General features: G+C 39.3%; 1 protein-coding gene across 2 annotated transcripts; it reads right to left on the bottom strand.

The window, feature by feature from the left end:
• Positions 1–1,080: 1,080 nt before the first annotated feature.
• Positions 1,081–18,961, bottom strand: TAMM41 (TAM41 mitochondrial translocator assembly and maintenance homolog). 2 transcript variants are annotated; one of them, XM_072347766.1, is made up of 9 exons: positions 18,777–18,961; positions 17,907–18,086; positions 16,919–17,011; positions 13,251–13,401; positions 11,228–11,373; positions 9,417–9,582; positions 8,013–8,075; positions 6,730–6,776; positions 1,081–2,164 (listed from the first exon to the last, which is right to left on the bottom strand). In XM_072347766.1, the coding sequence occupies exons 1-9, from the start codon at positions 18,912–18,914 to the stop codon at positions 2,147–2,149; spliced, it is 1,002 nt and encodes a 333-aa protein (XP_072203867.1). In that variant the 5' UTR covers positions 18,915–18,961; the 3' UTR covers positions 1,081–2,146. The 2 variants fall into 2 exon arrangements, with proteins under 2 accessions (XP_072203867.1, XP_072203866.1); XM_072347765.1 differs by lacking the exon at positions 6,730–6,776.
• Between the last annotated feature and the right edge of the window lie 1,546 nt (positions 18,962–20,507).

Here is a 20,507-nt window from a genome sequence, read left to right as displayed (position 1 = left end):
TAGAGAGGACCATATTAAAAATCCACAAACTGCTGGTGTAAAAACTGGTCTTGGCTCACAGACCTTCCCATACAGAATTTTCCCTATTGCATACTTCCCTTGGAACAAAAAAGAAAAGCTGTTACTTCATTAGATGAATGTATCAGGCAGTTTTGACAACGCTGCACTTCTCACTTGGCAACCAGCTCATTCAAAAAGCCACGGCTCCCTTCTGAATTCTTTCTCGCGCTGTTCCTCTATCCAAAAGCCTCCTATCTGTCAGGGCGCACTTCTACCAGCAGCATCCATATTCTTTGTTCTTAAGAATTCTCCAACACACACCTAAGTAAGTCATTATCTGATTTCAGATTTCTTTTAACTATGGCTTATGTGAGAAATACAAGAAATTGTTTGACAATTCGCTGCATATGAATTCCATTTTAAAGTGGATATGGTTTACTTTGTATAAAACACTTCTAGATTATTCACAAAGGAACTTTTCATGCAAGCAAAAAAAAACCCACCAAAATCCAACCAAAAACCAGGGTTAATTTCAGCAGTGGTTAAAATGCCCTACATCTTTGGGTTTTTCCTTCTCCAATTCAGGGGCTTTGGTCTCTTAATAGCGATGCAGAATACCAGTACCATCTATACAAACATTCTTCTGCAGAACAGAGCACCACCAGCACAGCCAGCCTCCTAATATCAAGAAAAGTATGCAGGGGGTTTTGTCTTAGAAAGTCTAGATCTACTAGCAACTGATGAGCAGTAACACATTAGGAATGTCCTGTGACTTCAGAAAGAGATTATTTCACTTCAGTATTTTTCTCCAAATACCCAAACATTATTGAACTTCTGCCATTTTAAGATAATACATATTTAAAAGTTCCCCCACAACTGATGCAAGCCTTAGTCAGTCATATTAAATAGAATAGTACAGTTCTTCCACGTTTTCTCTACATTTCTGCTTTGAACTGACCCCTGAGAACTGCAGTCAACTTCCTTCCCACAGTGTTTTTTAACGATCATTAAATCAAGCATACCTTGAGAGATGGCCCTACCACACATGAAACACAAGAAAAAAAACCACATGCTAAGAAGGTGAGATATTTACACTTTTTACTTTTTACTTTTTTTAAAAAAAATGCCATTTTCACAATCAGAATGAAAATGTTGAAGTTATTCTTAAATAACACCCAAAGTTTGCAAACCCACCTAAATCAGTGCCAAAGAGATTCCATTTACAACAGATGCTTCAAATTTATCACGTCACATGTGAACGCTGCCATAAACTTCCATTCTTTAATGTGACATAAGAATTCATGTGATGGTCCAACTTCTTCAACACAGCTCATTTAATTAAGCAAACGTGAACAAGTTTTTATCTTCATGGACATGATTTTCAAGAACCAAAAAAAAGCCAATGAATTACACAATAGGTACTTTTTTTTCCCCATAAAATTCATGACTTTCAAGCGTTTTGATAAGATCTCTTGCCAAAAATATTCCATAAATGTACAAGTAAGTGCTGAAAGTCAACAAAAGTATGGCCTTCCTTACAACCATGACACCTCTAACAATGCTTAGCTAAGAGTTAGGCAGTTGTCACCTGAACCTCATTAAAAAGAACATGCAGGTTTTACAAAATGAACTTACACTTGATAAACTTCTCAGGCTTTTCATGAAGTCTAACCCCCAGATATACCCACCTAGTGTGTCTTTATGTGCTCTCCAGTTGTCTCTGAAAGAACTAAAACCAAGACCCTTGGTGACACTTTCAAAAATAGAGCTATCAATACATACAAAATAAGTGGCTTTGGTTTTTATTGTATGTACAATTCATCACCTTCACTCAAGGTTTCTGAAAATTCTTTGAAAACCCGATGCATGTAGGCAGTAAAATTTATTTCGGTATTTACACAGTAACTCCTTTGCCCTACTGCCATCAAATCTTCCCCTCTAATAAAAAGTTCTACTGCAGTAGTAAAAATGGACAGGAAAGGTATTCAAACTGGCTCCTTATGTAGACTTTCATCTTTGCAAGTAGTCCCTGCAAAACATTTAGAGAAAAGGTAGCACTTGTTTACCCACGCATAGCATGTCAAGACTCAAGATGTCTTCTTTAGCCATCCTTTTGACATTTTATACAGTTTCTTCATACTGTAAGTTACAGATTTCTTTGCCCCTTAAAAAAAAAAAAAAAAGGAAAAAGACATCAGAGGATATCAAAACGCTGGAAAGTTACTCCACATAACAGATATTCAGTAAATTAAGTAAAATATAGAGGATGACGATAGCCTAAAACATCATGCCGACATGCAATAACCTTGCAATAAACCTGTCAGTCATAACATGGTAAATAACAGCACAAAAAAACCCACCTCTAATACCATCAAAGCATGCAAAAACTAGGATCGTTCTGAAGGCCTGACAACACTGCTCAAAAGCACATGCAAAGAACAGGTGTAGCATCTGTATAGATACGTTACAGAACTCCCAACTCTATCTGTACTGATGGAAACTTCTAAAACATAGCACTGATCTAAAATGTTCAACACCTAAAGGCTTTTAAACCACCTTTTCCTGCTGCACACCCTCACCAAACCAGCATGTTATACTTTTCAAGCCCTTCCTAATCTATTACTAGGTAACACATCCAGCTGAATAAAACCATATTCCAGACTAGTAACAGACACCAGCAACTCGGTAGCCTTCAATTATGCAGCTGGACACAGATGCAGGACTATTTTAAAGGAATCCAGACCATTATGCATGCAGGTTAATTAGCAGTGCACATCTGTGATAGAAACTTATTCATTGAAGCATGTCACTGGAGACCACCACCACACTCTGCAGATCAGATTAGGGCTAATCCTCAAGAACCAGAGCTATACCCAAAGCTGAGCAGCCAAAGCTGTGCTGAAGAGATAATGAGAAAGAAGAGGACGAGAGGTGAACCAGAAGTTAGACAGGACAAAAGAGCAGTCTAATCAAGCAAGACAAGAGTACACAACTGGCTGACAACAAGTTTCATGCATCTAAATGCTACTTCACCCATTTTTCTAATTTCAGTTAACCTTGCCTGATGCTGCACTCCAAGTCTGAGAGGCACTCAGTTGCCATGCGGTAACGTTTTAAGTACAACCTCATAACCCCACAGCTAGAGTTTAGAATCATCACACTGATGCCCATCTTGATTAGACACAAAGCGTACCCCACAAAAAGCTTCCCGAATGTCATTTCAGCCCCTAAGGAGAAGCAGCCCCAAAGCACTGTTACTGAGAGGCTTGCAAATAAGTGAAAAAGAATATTGTTTCTTCATAGGAAATGTGCTCCCAACTTTTGGGGTGGAAATCTGTTCTGGTTTCAACAAGTTGTAAAGTACACGATAACTTTCTTGAATATTTTGTTATTGCTTTATCCTAAGTAATGGCAGCTACCATTGCATAACTGAGGGAATAATGCATCTGCAAGAAACCAAATCTACTCAGCTTGCACAATGAAATGACATCTGTGTCCTTAGGTAAAAGCAACAACCCTGAAATGATGATGTTCTCTGGAAAGCCAGATTAATAAGGCATGTACCCAGATGAACTGAAGTCTCATAACATGAAAAGCAAAAATAACTGTAAGATGATGACAGATGGCAACAATTTAGCAACACTGCACATACCTACAGTACGCTACGGACTCCAGTACAGCCAGTCTGGCACAGGGATCTTATCTGGAACAATTTTGCTTCAGAGTAACTTGCCTAACACTTGTTTATAATACCTGATATTAAGCCAGTGTATCTGTAACATTCTAATATCAGCCTGCAGTTCCCCACAAACTTTGGTAAACAACGTGCCCTTACGCTAGGCCTACAAAGGCAGGCCTTTCTCAATTTCCTCAGTGCATTGCATTCTGCAATTTAGGTGAAAGATGCTTTCATTATCTAGAGTCACAAAAATCAAATGAGCACACAGGAATACAGAAAAGCACGATCTCTACTCCAGAACAACTCCTTTAAAAACCCATCATAAATCTTTTTATCATAAATATTCTGTGTATAATCAATTGTACTTTCAGTTTATCTAGGTGCAATTTAAACAAACTCAAGTTGAGCTTTTGCAAAAAATCATCCATACATATATTTCAATTTACACATGGGATGCACATAATTCTGTAAGCTCAAGTTATTCTACTTTAAATAGGCTTTCATTAAGAGTAAATGCACCGATGAAGTCAACGTTATTCTTTTGCAGCATCCCAAATAACAAATAAATAATCTTGTGAGTTCCACAACAACTCACACATCTGCATTAAAGTTGCATGCAGTGTAAGGATTCCAGCTGCAGAACAAGGCCAGACTTGAGTTCAGGCATAGCATATAAATGAAGTAAGTGGCTCCCATCTCAAAAGTTTAAACTACGTCACTGCATAGCTTTGACAGTTACTGTCCAACCTCCTTGGTACCACACTCCCTGCACACAACCCCTCCAAAGCTGAAACTGCTTTGCCAGAATTGATGTTCTGCGATCCTGACAAATTCAGTGTAGTTCTGGAAGCACAGTATAGCATGTGGCAAACCAAGAGTAACACAGCTGCTCCAGCCCTGCAGGACTGTAATTAACTGAGTTGGCACAGCAGCCTGCAAGTCAGCTTGCTCTATCAGCTTGCCAACCTATTCTGCCTCTTGCAGCAGCTCAGCATTAAGAGCTTTTTCTTCATATTTTCCCCCTGCAGGGAGAACTCTGCTGAACTCCACCCACTCCAGCCATGAACCCAGCATCTTATGTAGTAAGATGCTTACATTTCTGCCCCAGCACATCACGCTACAAAGCGAAATACAGGTTTATACATACAGCTGGTTTCTTAAAGCAGCCCTCAGGGTGATGAGTCACATCTGTAGTAAAAGTTAATGGCTGTAATTATGGCTCAGTCTCCGAATCCAAAGCAGTTGGACCACATGAAAATGTCTTTCTACTTTAGCTATGAACCTACAACTTGGCGGTTCCACACCCCCTTTAGATTTTTCCACTACATGATAGAGAACAAAGACCTGACGCACATGGAATCAAGACCACAAAACTTCAGTGTAAACATAAGCTGTATCTGGTTTTGCTTAACAGTCCCATGGAAGTGTTACTGTTACATTATAGCCACATTACTATCTTACAGGTCCCCCAAAGTTTCCCCATAGATCTAACTGTACGCTGCATTCTTTATTTCCTTTTGAAATAAAGGATTAATGAATATCCTGTCATGCTATACAGGGAATGTGTACACTTAGATGTTGTTAGCACACAGACACATACAACTTGACACAAACTTACAGTGAATTGCAGAGTAATGCAGTATTTGCTCAGGCAGTTACTATGAAACTACAGAATATTTCTATAGGCTGTTCCCTCGAGCTCACAGGAAATATTTCCATGCAGGCATAGTATGCTAACAGCACAACTCTAAGGAAAAAAAGTGTTATTCAGAGCAGCTAACAAGCATTTGCATTAACTTAGAAGGATCTTCAACAATTGATTCTTGAACAATTCACCCATTATGTACTCCCAACATTTTATTTATAAGCCATTTCCAAGGCTTGCAGCGTTCCTCTATTAAGACATAAAGAAGAAATTTCAGCTAAGTCTCAGCGTCTCTTTCAGAGGAGCAAAACAAAAAAAACCCTTCAGAGTTATTTCCCAAAGACTGTGCAGACTCTGACTATGTGGGAAAATAAATCTAATGATGGTGCCATCTCTAATGGGAAACAGAGAGGCAATCTCACCACAGAGTCAGAAAAAAAACACACAGGCACATTTTCAAAAACTAAACAGGGCACTTAAAAACAAACAAAACCAGCCCTTGAGCTCAACTTCAAAACCACACTGGCAGAGAAAGATAAAAATTCTCTTAAGTGGGTTGAAATCCTTTATTTTGCCCATGCTATTTGCCAGCACTGTTAATACACAGCATGCCATCCCAGCAACGACTACTCCCAATTTAACATCTAATTCAGAAGCACACCCTACACTGGACTACCCTGTCACAGATCAGCACACAGGCATTTCGTGTTCTGCTATTATTATTAAGATAAAAGAATCAACTACAGATTGATGTCCCTTATTACAAAGTGATGGTCACACAATGAGAATTAATTCTTTCACAAGCAGACATGGGACAGAAGTACTTATATTGTTACCAGGGACAGGAAGGAAAATGCCAGAGCTTATTTAATGGGGATACTGATTTCATGATCCTTCCATCATTTTCTTATACCTCCGCTAGTATTCTTAATGTAAGCACTGCAGAAGAACAGAGCAGATGAAAAAGAACCAGAGAACCATAATACCTGTCTTAAAGTCTGGATGTGTAAAAATAGTACTTTCTATGTAGAACCAACAATGTTTTGTCTGTATACTGTATGTACCCTTATAGAAGTCCTGGCTGATAAAGCCCTGATAAGCATCAAAGCAACGCGAGCAGCATTAACGCCTGCCCCCTAGTGACAACTGTTTCAAATTAAGAAACAATGGTTGGGAGATCTTTGTTAGAAGGCAGAGAAAGCCTTCAGACAAACCCAATTACCAAAGTTTGGAAATAAATACTGAAAAAAAGAAACAAAAACACCACAACAAACAAAAAAGCACTTAAAGGCGAAAGGCTCATAAAAAAAACCAAAACCTTAAATCAGAAAACATGGGCTTGCATCCCTGGCCAGGCAAATTTAATTCTTCATTTACATGCACTGCAATTTTAGTGTTTATTTACACAATTACTGCTTCTGTGCACCTTCAGTGGGTGAAACTGCTGGGGTACTGGTAAGTCAGCAGGAGGTGGGTGAGGAAGCAGCACCAGGCAGTGGGCAAGGAAAGCCATGCATTTCAAACATTAAAAATAGAGGAAGAAAATATATTTTAGAACATTTAAGCATTAATTCTATATAACTAGATGTCAGAAGACAACTAAAGTCTATTTTGAAGAAAAAACAAACCACCACATAAATCAAGAAGTTGTTAAGACAAAGGTTAAATGGAAAGCACAAAAATTAGAAGTTCTACTAAAACTTGCACTAGGACCTCCCAGGAGCCTCAGTATAAGAACATTGGCTGAGAGTGATTTGCTGAATGACACAAAAGCAGCTAACAAATCCCAGAGGTGATTTTGTCTATCGGGACTTCAGCAGTGGAGAGTATAAACAATCTGACAACGCTTAACTGCTTTTATTCCTATCCTTGAAGCTGCACACAACAACTGTGCTCCACAGCTCAGGCAGGCTGCTAACTTTCACAAGCGCTGCATTCACACACAATAACTCTGCCTTATGCACCCCTTCCGTCTGAATATTGTGCTCTACAAAATTGCTGTGTATTTAGAACCAGAGAGGTTACAAGTTGGTATTTCTAAAAGGGACATGTTGTAATGCAAGGCTTGACCATCAGCAAGTCATTTTAACAACAAACCCTAAAAGGAACGCTTGACTTTTTAATTGGAAACCTTCCATTAGAAACTAGCACATGCAGTATGTCTAGCTTATAAAATACAAGTGCAATTTCTCATATGGAGTTAAGGTTCTTACTCTCCTTGAGCTACTAAAGAAAGATTGGCAAAAAATTAGAAGTACAACAAAACCACTAATGAAAATATATAAAAAGATGTAAAACAAGCACAACTGTCCCTGTTTACTTTCCTCAGCAAACCACTAATTGTTCTGAACACTGCAACCTGCGTTTTCTCACAAGGAGGCATGAAGTGCCTCAAAAAAAAGAGCCTGCTTTTGAGGAAAGTAGAGGAATAGGTATGGATGAGTTCAGAAAGATATGAGCAATTTCAAGCAAGCAGCAAGGATTTCAAAGAAAACTGAAGTTAAAAGGTTTTTGGTTCTGTTTTGTCATTAGGTCATGTAGACTCTGCTCTCACATCCCACAGCCTTTCAATATCTTCATTAGACACTTAGAAATCTTATTCTCTAACGTCTCTTGCAAGACAGTTGTGGAGCCCTATAATTTTTACGCTGTAAAAGCAGAAAGCTTAGAAATCACACGCATTCTTACCAGCTGTTAGTATGGTTTTAGCACTCTGTACTATACTGGAAGTTCTCACAATGCCTGAGATGCCTGCAGATAGAAGAGCACACAGATGTTACCCATCTCAGTAGCAGTTTCATGGGATTTTTTTTTTTTGCTTAATCCTCTAACAGAAAAAACAAGTTAAATATTCTACAGCTACATAATTAGCCATCTTGAAAGTATAAACCATACTTAAGCTGAGAAAGTACTTTTTACCTTCCACTTTGACCTACCAATTGAAAATATAAATTCTTTAAGTATTTTTTCCTTATTTAAGAGGCAAAAAAAAAAAAAATCAGTTTTAAAACATGTAACAAGTACGAATTGATGACATTCATTCAGTTAGTGACTAGACTGAGACCTCCGGGATAAGCAATGAAAAATGATTCAGTTATTTTCCACGTAAGCATGGTTTAGATCAGAATTACACTCACTGTTCATTTCAAGCTGACATGGGCATTTGGTGCTTCTCTTGCCAGGTAGGGTTGTTTATATTGCACAGCTTTTTATACTGCACAGGCTGACTTGGTTAAAAGATCAACTTCGAGACTCTGTTTGCTCACCATTTCACAGTGAAGCAAGCTCAGTTCCTATCATCCGTTCTTAGATGTAAATGGAACCTACCCAAATACAACTACTAAAGTAAGTGGCTCCGGGTGGACAACCAAAAGCATTAGTGCTATATGCAATTAACAACCATTGTACTGAAATCAATGTAAGAGCTCCCTCTGCAGCTGACTCGTGTTTTGTTGCTCACAGGCATCTCTTCACGGAGCTTGCAAAACTGGCCACCTGGAACTAAGATGCATCAAGCACCTGAAAGGAATGTTCTAGTACTAAATGTATCTATTTATCAGCAGAATAATGAAATATTTATGCCTTCAGAGTAAACTTTAACTTGCTTGTATTCAATCTTGCCTCAGAGAAGCTATCTGAGATAAGAAGCACCTCAGTCCTCTTCTTCAAAGCCTCCACTCTGTCAGAGCATCACATATCTGTATGAACTAAGGGAACTGGAAAGGATAATGCCAGCAAGCTACAAAATTAACTTAGTAACTGCAGGACTGGTAGGATACATAGCTCAATATTCAAAAAAAATTATGATAGCCAGTAAAATCTTGAAGATAGACTGTATAACTCTATTTGGGATGCTTCTAATTAGATCAAGATTCAAAACCAAATATCTTGATTTTCTCTATCAACAGGAATGCTAGTTGCTAGTACTTCAGGGAGCCTGTTGGCAAACAAACAAACAATATGATTTTGAAAAAGCACCTCAAGATTAATCTAGTTTTCTTCCTTTAATTCATCCTTCTGAGCTAGAAGACCATATACCATAAATCTTCTATTATGTCTTAAGGGTGATTAAAGATACTGGTTTAGGCTCACCTTGATGCACCACTAATCCACAGTCAGGGTCATGGGCAACTTGTAGTAAAATTTCTTCCACATCTCTGTTTTTCCCAGGAGGGTCTACCAGAGAAGTTATCTTTTGCTGCAGACTCCTTGGCAAAGCCATTAGTTGTGTGAATTGACCTTCTGGACTTTTATCGATCTGAATGTCACAAAAAATAAAATGGGGAAAAAAACCAACTTGTGTTAATGAAGTAAATTCTATTTCCAAAGAAGTCACAAAAGTCTTCCAGATAACTCTGGCCTGTGACAAATACCTTAAAAAAATAGTTTTCATTTCACACATAAAAGCCATTGACAACACTAATGAGATCTCCCCATGCAGAATCTCAGTTCTAAACATGAAGAGTAACAGGGGAAAAGCGTTCATTTTTATTCAAGGGAAAACTAATGCATACACACGACCTTGTTGCTCTTACAAGTAACTTCTCATTAAAATTGTACCAGTTCTGCATCACCCTATTTCCTCTGGAAACATAAATACGCTACAACGAAAGAAAGTGTTCCCAAAAAAACATCCAGCTCTGTTTCTTCTGCTGAATCTAATCAAACTACACACACACACACACAGTTTACTTTGAAAAATATTTTCTCTGCTTTAAACTCAATCCACATTTGGTCAGAATAATTGGAAGGAAACGTTCATTTCACATTTTTCAACCTACATCAGAAACACCATGACCTTTTATTGAATCCAATGACACCAACAGGCAGGGCTGTACACGTTTATACAAAATGTGAGAACAAATACTGAATAGTGTACAACAGAGCAGGTCTCTCCAAAACCGGAGGAAAGATTAAGAGCCTGAGTACTCCCACACATTTTCTTCCACATTTTTGGAGACATCAGACAGGAGTCTAGTTGTCCTATACTCCCTCTTGTCAATGGAAAGAAAATGATATCCAGATGAGTCACCCACTGACTACAGATGGAGTCAATAATAAGCAGGCTTTTAACGTTATGTGGGAAGAACCCATGTCTGAACCAGAGCTAGAAGAACTAGTGTCTGCTTTCAATTGTTGTTGAGGCATCTTTTATGGAAGATTTTTCTTCGTAATTTCAAATACGTGTCCTTGGAGAGAGGGTTTCTATTTTCTGTTAAGCAGCACTCCAGATAGCAATTACCTTCTTTGGTCTTGGGAAAAACAGCAAACATCCAACTCAAGGTGTGGGCAAATGAAATATTAATCTCAAAATAAACAGTAAAGTGACAACAATTGATTCACTGCTTCAGGAACTACTAAGGAATACCAAAAAGACTTATTATCTAACGCATTTGTTAAATAAAACCACAAGGTTTTACTGTAATCAAGGTTGCTTGTGTGCACAACAACTTGCTTCAGTATCTAACAGACACATCCTAAAAGGGAGCATTAGTGAGTTACTAAAATCAGTGACTTGAGGACTAAGCAGTAACTCACATCCATGAAACTACTGATGCTATTAGTAATGTAACGCTGAAACGGAGCATGCACATCCTTGTACAAATCTTCAAGTGTGATAGACAAGAGAAAAAAATGCTACCAGTCCCTTGACTGTGGCATCCCACTTCTAGTTGCAGAGTCTCACTTACACCTTAAGCCAAAAATGGAGTTCAATACACTATTCTTCATAATTAGCACACAAGCACTGTTGTCTTTTTATTTGAGATGAATGTTTGGATTGCAGGAAGTTGCACCTCTAAGTTATTTTTGTTTAAACAAAAGCCACGCATTTATTAATCTGCCAACGTGATAAAGTGCTTCCACTTGTTTGTTTTAAAAATGTCTTGAAGAAAAACACTTGCCTCTAGCCTTCCCAGATGGTGCTTATATACCACTTGAGGGCAGTCCTGTAATATGTTACTGTACAGCTTCTGAAAATAGGGAACATTAGGTTTCACTATGTTCTGCACCTTCGATCTGTCTTCTCCTATTATCATTCTGAAGTCACCTAGTCAAGGAAAAAAAATGTTAGTTTTCTTGGATGAAACTGAAATCAAATAAAGAAAATATAACAAAAAAAAAAAACAACAAAATACAAAGGTGTTACTTAATATTTATACTTCGATTCTATCCATATCTACAGAATCCATAACTAGGTTTTCTCTTCCAACAGTCAAAAAATATTATCCAAATAACTTCAACCACAGAAAACAAGGTTCAGAACCATGATGCAGCCTCTGCTATGCACTATCATCAACTCTTGTGTCCACATTTGCACTTGGACTACAAGAAAAAGTCCAGGCTCTAAGTCAGAAGAAACTATATTCTTTCCAATCAGACATCAGCCTCAGTGGCTCACTAAACAATACCAAAGAGCAGCTCTTGTACTTTCTATTCAAAATCAAATAACCTTCATTTTTCCATTACTAAAAGAAAATAATTTGCACTGCCTCCACACTTCAAGGGCAATATGTGAAATACAGCTTTTAACACATGCTCAGACCACAACGTTCCTTTTCCTTTGAGCCAAGTACTATCTTAGTTGATTATAAGAGCAACTCCCTTCAACACCACTGCTACTTCTGACTTCATTTTGAGATGCTGTTCAGTAACCGTAATGAGAGGACTATATTAGAGTGCTCACCTACCTCTGGTACGTATCACCCTGGTAGTTTTTGACATTACCAACCAGGAATTAAAAGCTTGGTTCAAATCAACAAACAAAATCGTCAATCAATTCATTTTCTCTCCTTCCTACAGTCAGAATATAGATGCGGTTGCAAGGTAAAAACTTGCTGGCATTGCTTAGTTTATTTCAATTTATGCCAATCAGCAAAACATACTTTCCCACAGTAGCACTGTCTCACTGACTTTAAAATACGCCAAATTCAACAAACAAAATGAATAAATCATCTTCCAACTTAAAGCACGAACAGCTCTTCTCAGCACTCATGGCACGAGCCGTTAGAGTAACACAAACATCAGTGTTGCTGCCTTGCACTCCCCCTGAACGGTTTGAGACTTCACAAAATGGCAGCAAAATGAAGCGTCTCTAAGCGTGTCACTGACAGCTCTTTCCCTGAGCATTCCCAGCTGGGACTCATTGCTTTAACTGTATTCTCACAGCAGAGGCAACTCCAACATCTCACAGTACGGTAACTCATCTCCCAGTTTTTGTTGTTATCATTGTTTCAAAACCTGCTATGAGAACAGCAGCACCCTTCATAAGCTGCAGCTTGGCTTTACTGAATACCACACCTATGCTGTGCAGTTTATCTTTTTTCAAGGGACTGTAAAGGCCAAACCTGCATTTTTATACAACTAAAGAAAGTGCTGGGTAAAATACATCCACAGCAAAACTTCTTCATAATCATTAAAAATATCAACATTTAAAGAGCAGTACTTAATTTTTGTAGTTAAATTTCAATAATTCGATTCGATCTGGTATTGAAGATCCACTCGGAGTAGGTTTTCTATTTGATTTTGGTTTTGTGTTTGTTTGGTGTTTTTTTAATACCACTTCACTTACATAGAATTTTTCATAACCTAAAAAAGGGGAAGATCCTCTCACAAAACAATAAATCAATAAGTACCAACTAGGAAGTAAGTCTTCACTACACAAAGAAGCACGTAGCACACTTACATTTTAAGTGCTTACAGCATCAGGGTCTGAGATGAATAAACACCATGCACTGAGAGTACAGTTTTCCAATTGTTATGTACACAGCTGTAAAATACAGTTACTGGAGCATGCAAAAGCCTAGACCCAAAGCAGAAGAGATGACTTGGAACATGAGACTCACTACTACTCACACAATGTATGCATAGTACAACAGCTCCAATTACACTGTTTCTCCTCAGAGACTTCAGAGACCATATACTAACCAGCATAGGAGAGTCCTGCAATCTGCATATAGAGGTCTTCTTCAGAGAAACTTTCTGGTAACATGAGAAAGGCTGCTGTGACTGCACTCTTCAGATTGCTAACAAGGGCAGCTTGTAGCTTGCCATTCTCATTCTGTGTTAGGATTTTCACCTGAAAAAATCAGAGTCATTGGGAGCAAGACTTCAGGAAAGTGCTACTGAAGATGGAGCTAAAAAAAAATGTAACTCAATCCAACATTGAAAATAATACATTTGAGATTAGATCCTACTAGTGTTGTACAATAAATGCTTCAGTATCATCTTATGCTTTCACTGCGGGTAAGGGGAACATCTTTTTATGTATTAACAGCCTACTATAAAAGGCTGTTTTTACAAACGCTTTTGGAACCAATCTAAGCAACAGCCATCAACTAATCTCTGAAGAGCTATTCACCTTTTCATACTCACAAATTTAAGACTCATAAAACAGTAAGTGTGAAAATATCAGAAATATCTCACATAGTATTATTAATGATATGGTAAGAAAATAAAAGAGATCACTCACCACACTGAAAGAGCAAGGAACAACAGAAAAGAGAAGTTTGCCTCTTTCCCTTCACTCTATCCTTTTTACCATGAGGGGACTCAGAGGACTCCTCACTGCTGCTCTATTGTACACCTGAAACAGCTCCTTCAATGTCAGTTCTCCTCCTAGAAGGAGCAGGTATTTTTTACCTTGTATGAGGAAAATGTCACACATTAGATAAAAATCAGCCTGGTTTGCAAGGCGGCTGACAGTGACCTTTCAAAAATGACTCTTCCAAGAACATATTCTGTTGAGAGTTTGTCATTCTTATAAAGGGCAGATTCTCAATATCTGCTTACTCTAGAATATCTACAAATCCACAGGCAGTAAACAAATTCATCCAACTTGCTGCTTCTCCCCAGAAATGAACACACACTCAAATGAGTTGCAATATTCCTTGAAATTCTGCTCACAGAACCTAACAAAACTTAACCAGAAAGAGGTAAGGTATCATTTCAAGGAAACATTTTCCTTTAGACTCAGTAACAGAGAAAGAGAAAACAATATAGTTGCTACAGAAAATTCTCCTTACAGAAAGGACATCTAGCGCTTGCTCCAGCCATAAGCAACACAGCACAGGGCTGGAAACGAGGATATCTTCAAGATCCCTTCCAACATAAGCTGTTCTGTGATATCAACAAAGCAATGCCAGGGCTGGCTGATGTTCAGAGCTTCATTCTTAACCACTACAAAGTCTCTAAGAGTATCAAACTAGAACAGTCTCACTTTGATATGGCAGTGAATGCAACAGCATACAGACCGCTTGCTTCAATCCTTCTACACTAAGGTATAAGTTTGCCTAACATCAAGTATATACAGAAGTGTGGAATCGAGCCATGGTAATTACTGAAATAGAAGGTGGTTTTTTTTTTTTTTCCCTCTAATTTTTAAAATAAAAACAAGAGTTCATTGTAAAAGCAAACGTTTAAGAATCCCTCCCAACTTCTCCGGCAAATTACTTTTGTATTTCCTAGCAATAAAATGAAGGATGGTGACAAAACAAGCTACCTCAAATCCATCTGCTAGGGAATCCAGAATAAATGTGATTTCCTTGAAAACTATGAAGTCTATTGAATGCACACAGACTTTTAGATATACCCAATATATAATGCAGGCCAGTCACAAGGTCAACTCATATTTAAAATCTCATCAACCAGTCTGGTTACATGCCCTTCCATAGCTCACTGCTATAATGAAACAATAAAGAACACAGCAGCCTGTGGTGCTGCTATTCCCCAAGGAAGACCACAGGCTCACTTGAGTGAAAAGAACAAACTCCTTCACTAAAAATACTCCTTAACATGCGTCAGATCTTTTTCCTAAGGGAAACAATATGCTGGGCTTCGAACTTCAAATGCATGGAAAGTTGCAGCAGTTGTGGCATTCGTGAAAGAATTCTTAATTTCAGTGACAACAGTAAGTACAACTGCTTATTCTATTACTCTTACTCTATGTTTAAAAACAATCATGAAAATTTTAGATGCTCTAAAAATATCTGAGAAAGCAAAGTCAGCTGTGACTGGTGCTTGCTTATTTTTTTAGTTACAGAAGCTTATTTTTTCCCCAAGAAACTTACCAGTTATTAAGAAATCAAAACCAAATTCAAACAAATTTCCAATGCAGTTCAATGGAAATTTAGTGAATCAATATCATAGTTTTTATTTTCAGATGAAAAGCGAATTAACTTTTAACACCAAGAAGCCTATGAAGAAAGTCAGCATTTTTAAACTGCGACTCCAGATTCCATCTACTCAGCAGAACATTGTAGAATTATTTGATCAAGGCAACCAATTTATAATAGAAACAAGATCTCCAGTGAAAATTACACCAAGATTTCTAAGCCAGAGCAAATGTTTCAGCTTAATGCTAGAATAGTTTGGATAGCTTTCACTCAGTGACAGCTTTGTAATGGAACATCAGAAAGGCCCTGTGCAATTTCGCATCTACACGAGTGAGAATAAAACTCCCAAACTTAAACAATATTCCTCTGCCTGCCCAGAACTAGCGCAAATGGCAAACAGCATGCAAGAGACTACAGTGCACACAAAAACAAACCCAACCCTGTCTGCTTCCCAAGAGAGGCTTGTTGTACATTTTAAGGAGGAAAACAACCTTCCTACCTCTACCACTTAAAATATAAACAGCAAAACATCAATCAGAGATGAAACCAGAACCAGCAGACATCTGAGATCCGTACAACAGATCTAAAAAACAAAACTGGGGCATGTCTGCACGTACAGTGCAATGTTTTAGAATCCAACTTAGAGATTTTATTGATTCTACGAGAATCTAAACATCCACCAAGTCATTCTTCAGTCAAATTCTACTTTAAACCCTTCAGACTTCATTCAATGCAAATTCCTCTAAGTTTTATGACAATAACTTGGTCCTGTGCAGCAGGATCTCTGCCTGTCTCATTAGTGACTACACAAAATACCAAATTCTGCCTCACTGCGCAAGGACACAATCAGAAGACAGGAAACTTAATTCACAAATACCAAGAAGAAACTCTAAAGTGAATCAAAGCAGCAGCAATTGTAGTTGCACTGAAAATAAACGTTCAGTATTCACAGTTAATGACTAAAATAACAAAGGTATTTCTCCTTTTTGCATTTAGGCTTATTCTTTACAAAGATAACAGCTGTTCTAACCTGATATAAGTCAGGGGAGGTAAGGAAAGTTAGATTGCTTCAGTGCTACTATTTAAAGTTACACCTCAGGATTTTTAGGAGCATAATTAACTTCTGTTCTGTGACTTGATCAGAGCTCTCTCCTCACCCCCAGCCCAAGGAAATTAAACACAGCAGTCCCCCCATCTGCTCAAGGTGAACTGAATCAGGCACTCATGGGAATGACAACCAACATTCTTTACACGTTACAGTTAATTACAGATATTTAAACAAGAGAATGAAGTAGACAGTAGCCACACAGGAGTGCAGCTGTCATCCTTCAGACTGCTATTACTTTACTGCATTAAATGTTGGTGACTCCTGTAGTTTGTCAGGGATGGTAGACGGACTATTTTACCTCAAAGGGGACTCTTGTGTTGATACAGTAAATTCTGAATAACTGGACTAAAGGCAGAAAGCTATTCAATGCTTACCGGCTTTTGCAGGCGTCCAGCAACATAGAGGGTCTTCCAGTGAAGTAAGTCATCAATCAGGGCATCAGTGCTAATCACACCATACTTTATCATCTGAAATAAAAGCACAGTAAAGGTTTCTGAATAACAATATAACTGCACTGTTTTCATTATATGAAACTTAATACTACTAACTACTTACACTAATTCTTAATACTAATACTGCATAACTGTCGTTAATTCTAAGAAACACACACCTCCAATAAAGAGCTGTATGCATTAAATTAAAACATTTTAACATCCACATCTTTTTTCTTTAACAGTTTTTGCTCCTACGTGTTTGCACATTTTCTTCCTATACACCTTGACTATAAAAGCTTCCCTTTGATAACACTTAGAGAACCGCTCTGCAAGAAGATGATCGTACACACAAGAGCCACACAACTGGCACAGCTCTGTGATAGGTTTGGGGTTGTCTTTTAATTCAATAGAAAAACAATATGAACAGCAATATTGATAGCAGCATTGCCTAATAGAACCATGAACTCTTCCATCCCCTGCCTCCTACCTACACTCCTTCTTACCAGATACATTCTACATGTAGTCCTTATGTAGGACTAATGCTGGACAAGTAAATGCTTACCTAGAATCATTAAATACAACCAAACCTCCAAAACCAGGATGTTACCATTAGACAGCAAGTATGTCAGTTACAACTTCCCATGTTAAATATGCTCCTCTTAAGTCAAACAGTGAAAATTCAGTTCATGATCACTGTGTAGTCAGCTGCTCAATTTAAGCTTGTTTCCCCATACATACAACAGTGATACACTACGCAGTCACTGGCAAACTGCAAGTGATACAGAATGTAAACCCAGATCTGAGATCTCAATATTGAAAATATCACCAGTTAAGCTGCAATCCCTCAGATGTGCGTGAAAATCTGCTGTAAGCTAATCATTTCAACACCCCACACACAAACATTTAGCTTTCCTAAAGTCATACTCACCCTGCCATTGCACGGCACTAAGGTATTGTAGTAAATCCCTGCTCCGTAGTTCTGTATATTACTTATCTGTTTTGGCCCAAACACTTTTAGGAAGGAATAATGACTCTTGTTCTTTAACAGGTTCATCATGTGCCAGGTCACAGAATCATCAACCACAAACACGAAGTCCAGCATATTGTTCTGTGGACACAGAGAAAAGGACTGGTTTTCCAATGTCAGCGAGCAAGGAATGCTAATCACATTAATCCAACATATGCACAATGCATAGATAGCAGCTAATTATTGTACACGTGAACATGAAACAGAACACACACAACTTGAAACTGGACACGGTTTAAAGGCTCTGAAGGAGCTGTTTACTTGATCAGCCCAACTGCAGTCCCAACCTTCCTTTGCCCTCCAGTTACATTACAGACAGCAAGAACCCACAGCTGACTGCACTACCTGCCTCTGTCAACAGAACTACCCGGCACGCTGAAGGCACGGGCCGTGCACCCTCACCCATTCGCTGCTCTCCAGCATCCCGTCACACAGACACTGGAAGCTCAGCACAAACTAATAACCGGAGGAACACTGCTTCAAACTCCCCCGTGAGCAATGCAGAGAGGCAGGCCTCATTCTGGGCTGTGCCTTAGCTAAGCAGTTACATACCTTACTTAGCATTACCTTACTTCCACTTCCACACACCCGACCCGAGGGGCACTAAAGCAGGGGAGCAGACCCGCAGTTCGCTATCACTGAGGGCTTTGGGCTCGTTTCTGCTGCCTGCTCCATCCGCACGCACCGCGCTAAGGGCAGCCTCGGCCCAGCACCGGCCGTCCCCACACCGGCAGCCCGCAGCCACAGCGCCCAGCCGCCCGCCGCGCTCACCTCGCTGTGCCCGGCCGAGGCCCCCTCCTGCCGGAAGACGCCGGAGCCATAAGCGAACGCCAGGCTGAGCTCCTGAGGGAAATGAGCCAGAACCCGCCGGAACTTCACCCCCGAGCTCGACAGCACCGGCAACGCCATGCCAACGCTGCGGCCCGCCTTCCTGCCGCCCCTCCCCGGCCCCGGCTGAGGTCAGGCCTCCGCCTCCTCGCTGCGCCGCACGCACAGCGCCCCCTGCCGGACAACGCCGACTTTCCTCCCGTGCGCCCCTTAGCGGCCACGCTGACCGCATCAGAGCGCCACCTGCCGGCGGCTCGGCGCTCTGCTCGCTTATATCAACAAGGTCCCGCTGTGGGTTTGGAAGCATTTCAACTCAGACTGATTCAGATCCTACAGGTGTCTTCCCATTCAGCTTGTTCTTTCCTTGGTAAAAACTCCAGGGCTGTCAGTTGCTATTTATGACTAAATTATTTCATGGCAAACAATAAAATGAGCAGCAATTCTTCCTGAGTTTGCGTTCAGAAGGCTTTCCTACTGCTTCAGTTAGCAGAAAGCTTTGTGTTATTTGGGGAATAGGACCTGGCCTTATTGAACAGAACTTACTGGGGCATATAAAGCAATATCTTAGGGGGACTGTTTGATATCTGTCATCATGGTATAGTTTTATGTATCCTAGTATGATTGGAAATTATACTAGGTGACAGTTCAGCCAATTAAGTTCTGGTTTTATATGGGTTTTATATGGGTTTTTAACTAGCTGTAGCAACATGGCAAACCATTAACCACCAGTGGAAAGGACTGTATTAAGTGCTCTATTTTCCAGTGCATTTTCTGAATCTAAGAAGAGCCATTCTTAAGCCATGGGATCGTGTTTGTTGCGTGCTGTTATAAGTGGTACCTCCTGGCTGGTTAGTAAACAGCTTAATTAAGAACTTAAATGAGCTAACAGAGAAAAGTGGTACTAGTTATTGACATTGCTCAAATAGATCCTAAAGCACTCAGAAAACCTAAAGAGAAAGCATTCAAATATTGACATTCATTTATTAGCCAGGACTACTTTCTAATCAGAACAGACTGGAAACTGATGTGGGTTAAAACCAACTTTTCTTATTTTAAATTAGTCTAGCTTTAAGCAGGTCACCAATGTTGTGCTTTACAGCATGTTTGTGCTGGTGGAAATGAGAGACAAATCTCCTGTTGACAGTGCTAGTTTGAAAGATACAAGTACTTGTGGTGGTGTGTGGGTTTTTTTTAAGCTTTCTCACTTCAAATCTTGACTGTGATTGATTCCACGCACTGAAGCAGTGTAAGGAAGGATGCAGTACATCGTGTCACAGTTGTCTTTTGCCTTTATTCCTTCTTTTTCAGTTAAGCAAGTTCTGATATTGCAGTTTGTTTCTTGTGAGAAGGTATGACAGTCTTAAGCTTTTCTTCAGCTTTTGCCACTGGCAATAAAACATGTATAGCCCCCACATGACTAGAAAACCTATTTGTAAGTGTAGGCTTTCATTCTGATTGTGCTGTGTTCCCCAGTTCCTTAGAGTAAAGGAGCCTCACAGAGGTTGGCTCTGTTCAGTGTCTGAATTCCAAGTGGTATATGCTGCCCAACACACGCTACGCCTGTACTGTAGAATGTTTCAGTGTTAGCCCTTCACAGTCTTACCTTAATACCAGAATCCTCGTTGTTGATTTAAAATGAACTGTCCTTATGAACTTCATACAGGATTCCGAATG

Source organism: Excalfactoria chinensis, chromosome 12 (genome assembly GCF_039878825.1).
Source record: "Excalfactoria chinensis isolate bCotChi1 chromosome 12, bCotChi1.hap2, whole genome shotgun sequence".
Classification (NCBI taxonomy): Eukaryota; Metazoa; Chordata; class Aves; order Galliformes; family Phasianidae; genus Excalfactoria; species Excalfactoria chinensis.
The sequence above is the reverse complement of the archived record's forward strand: the minus strand, read 5'-3'. Positions and strand labels throughout refer to the sequence as shown.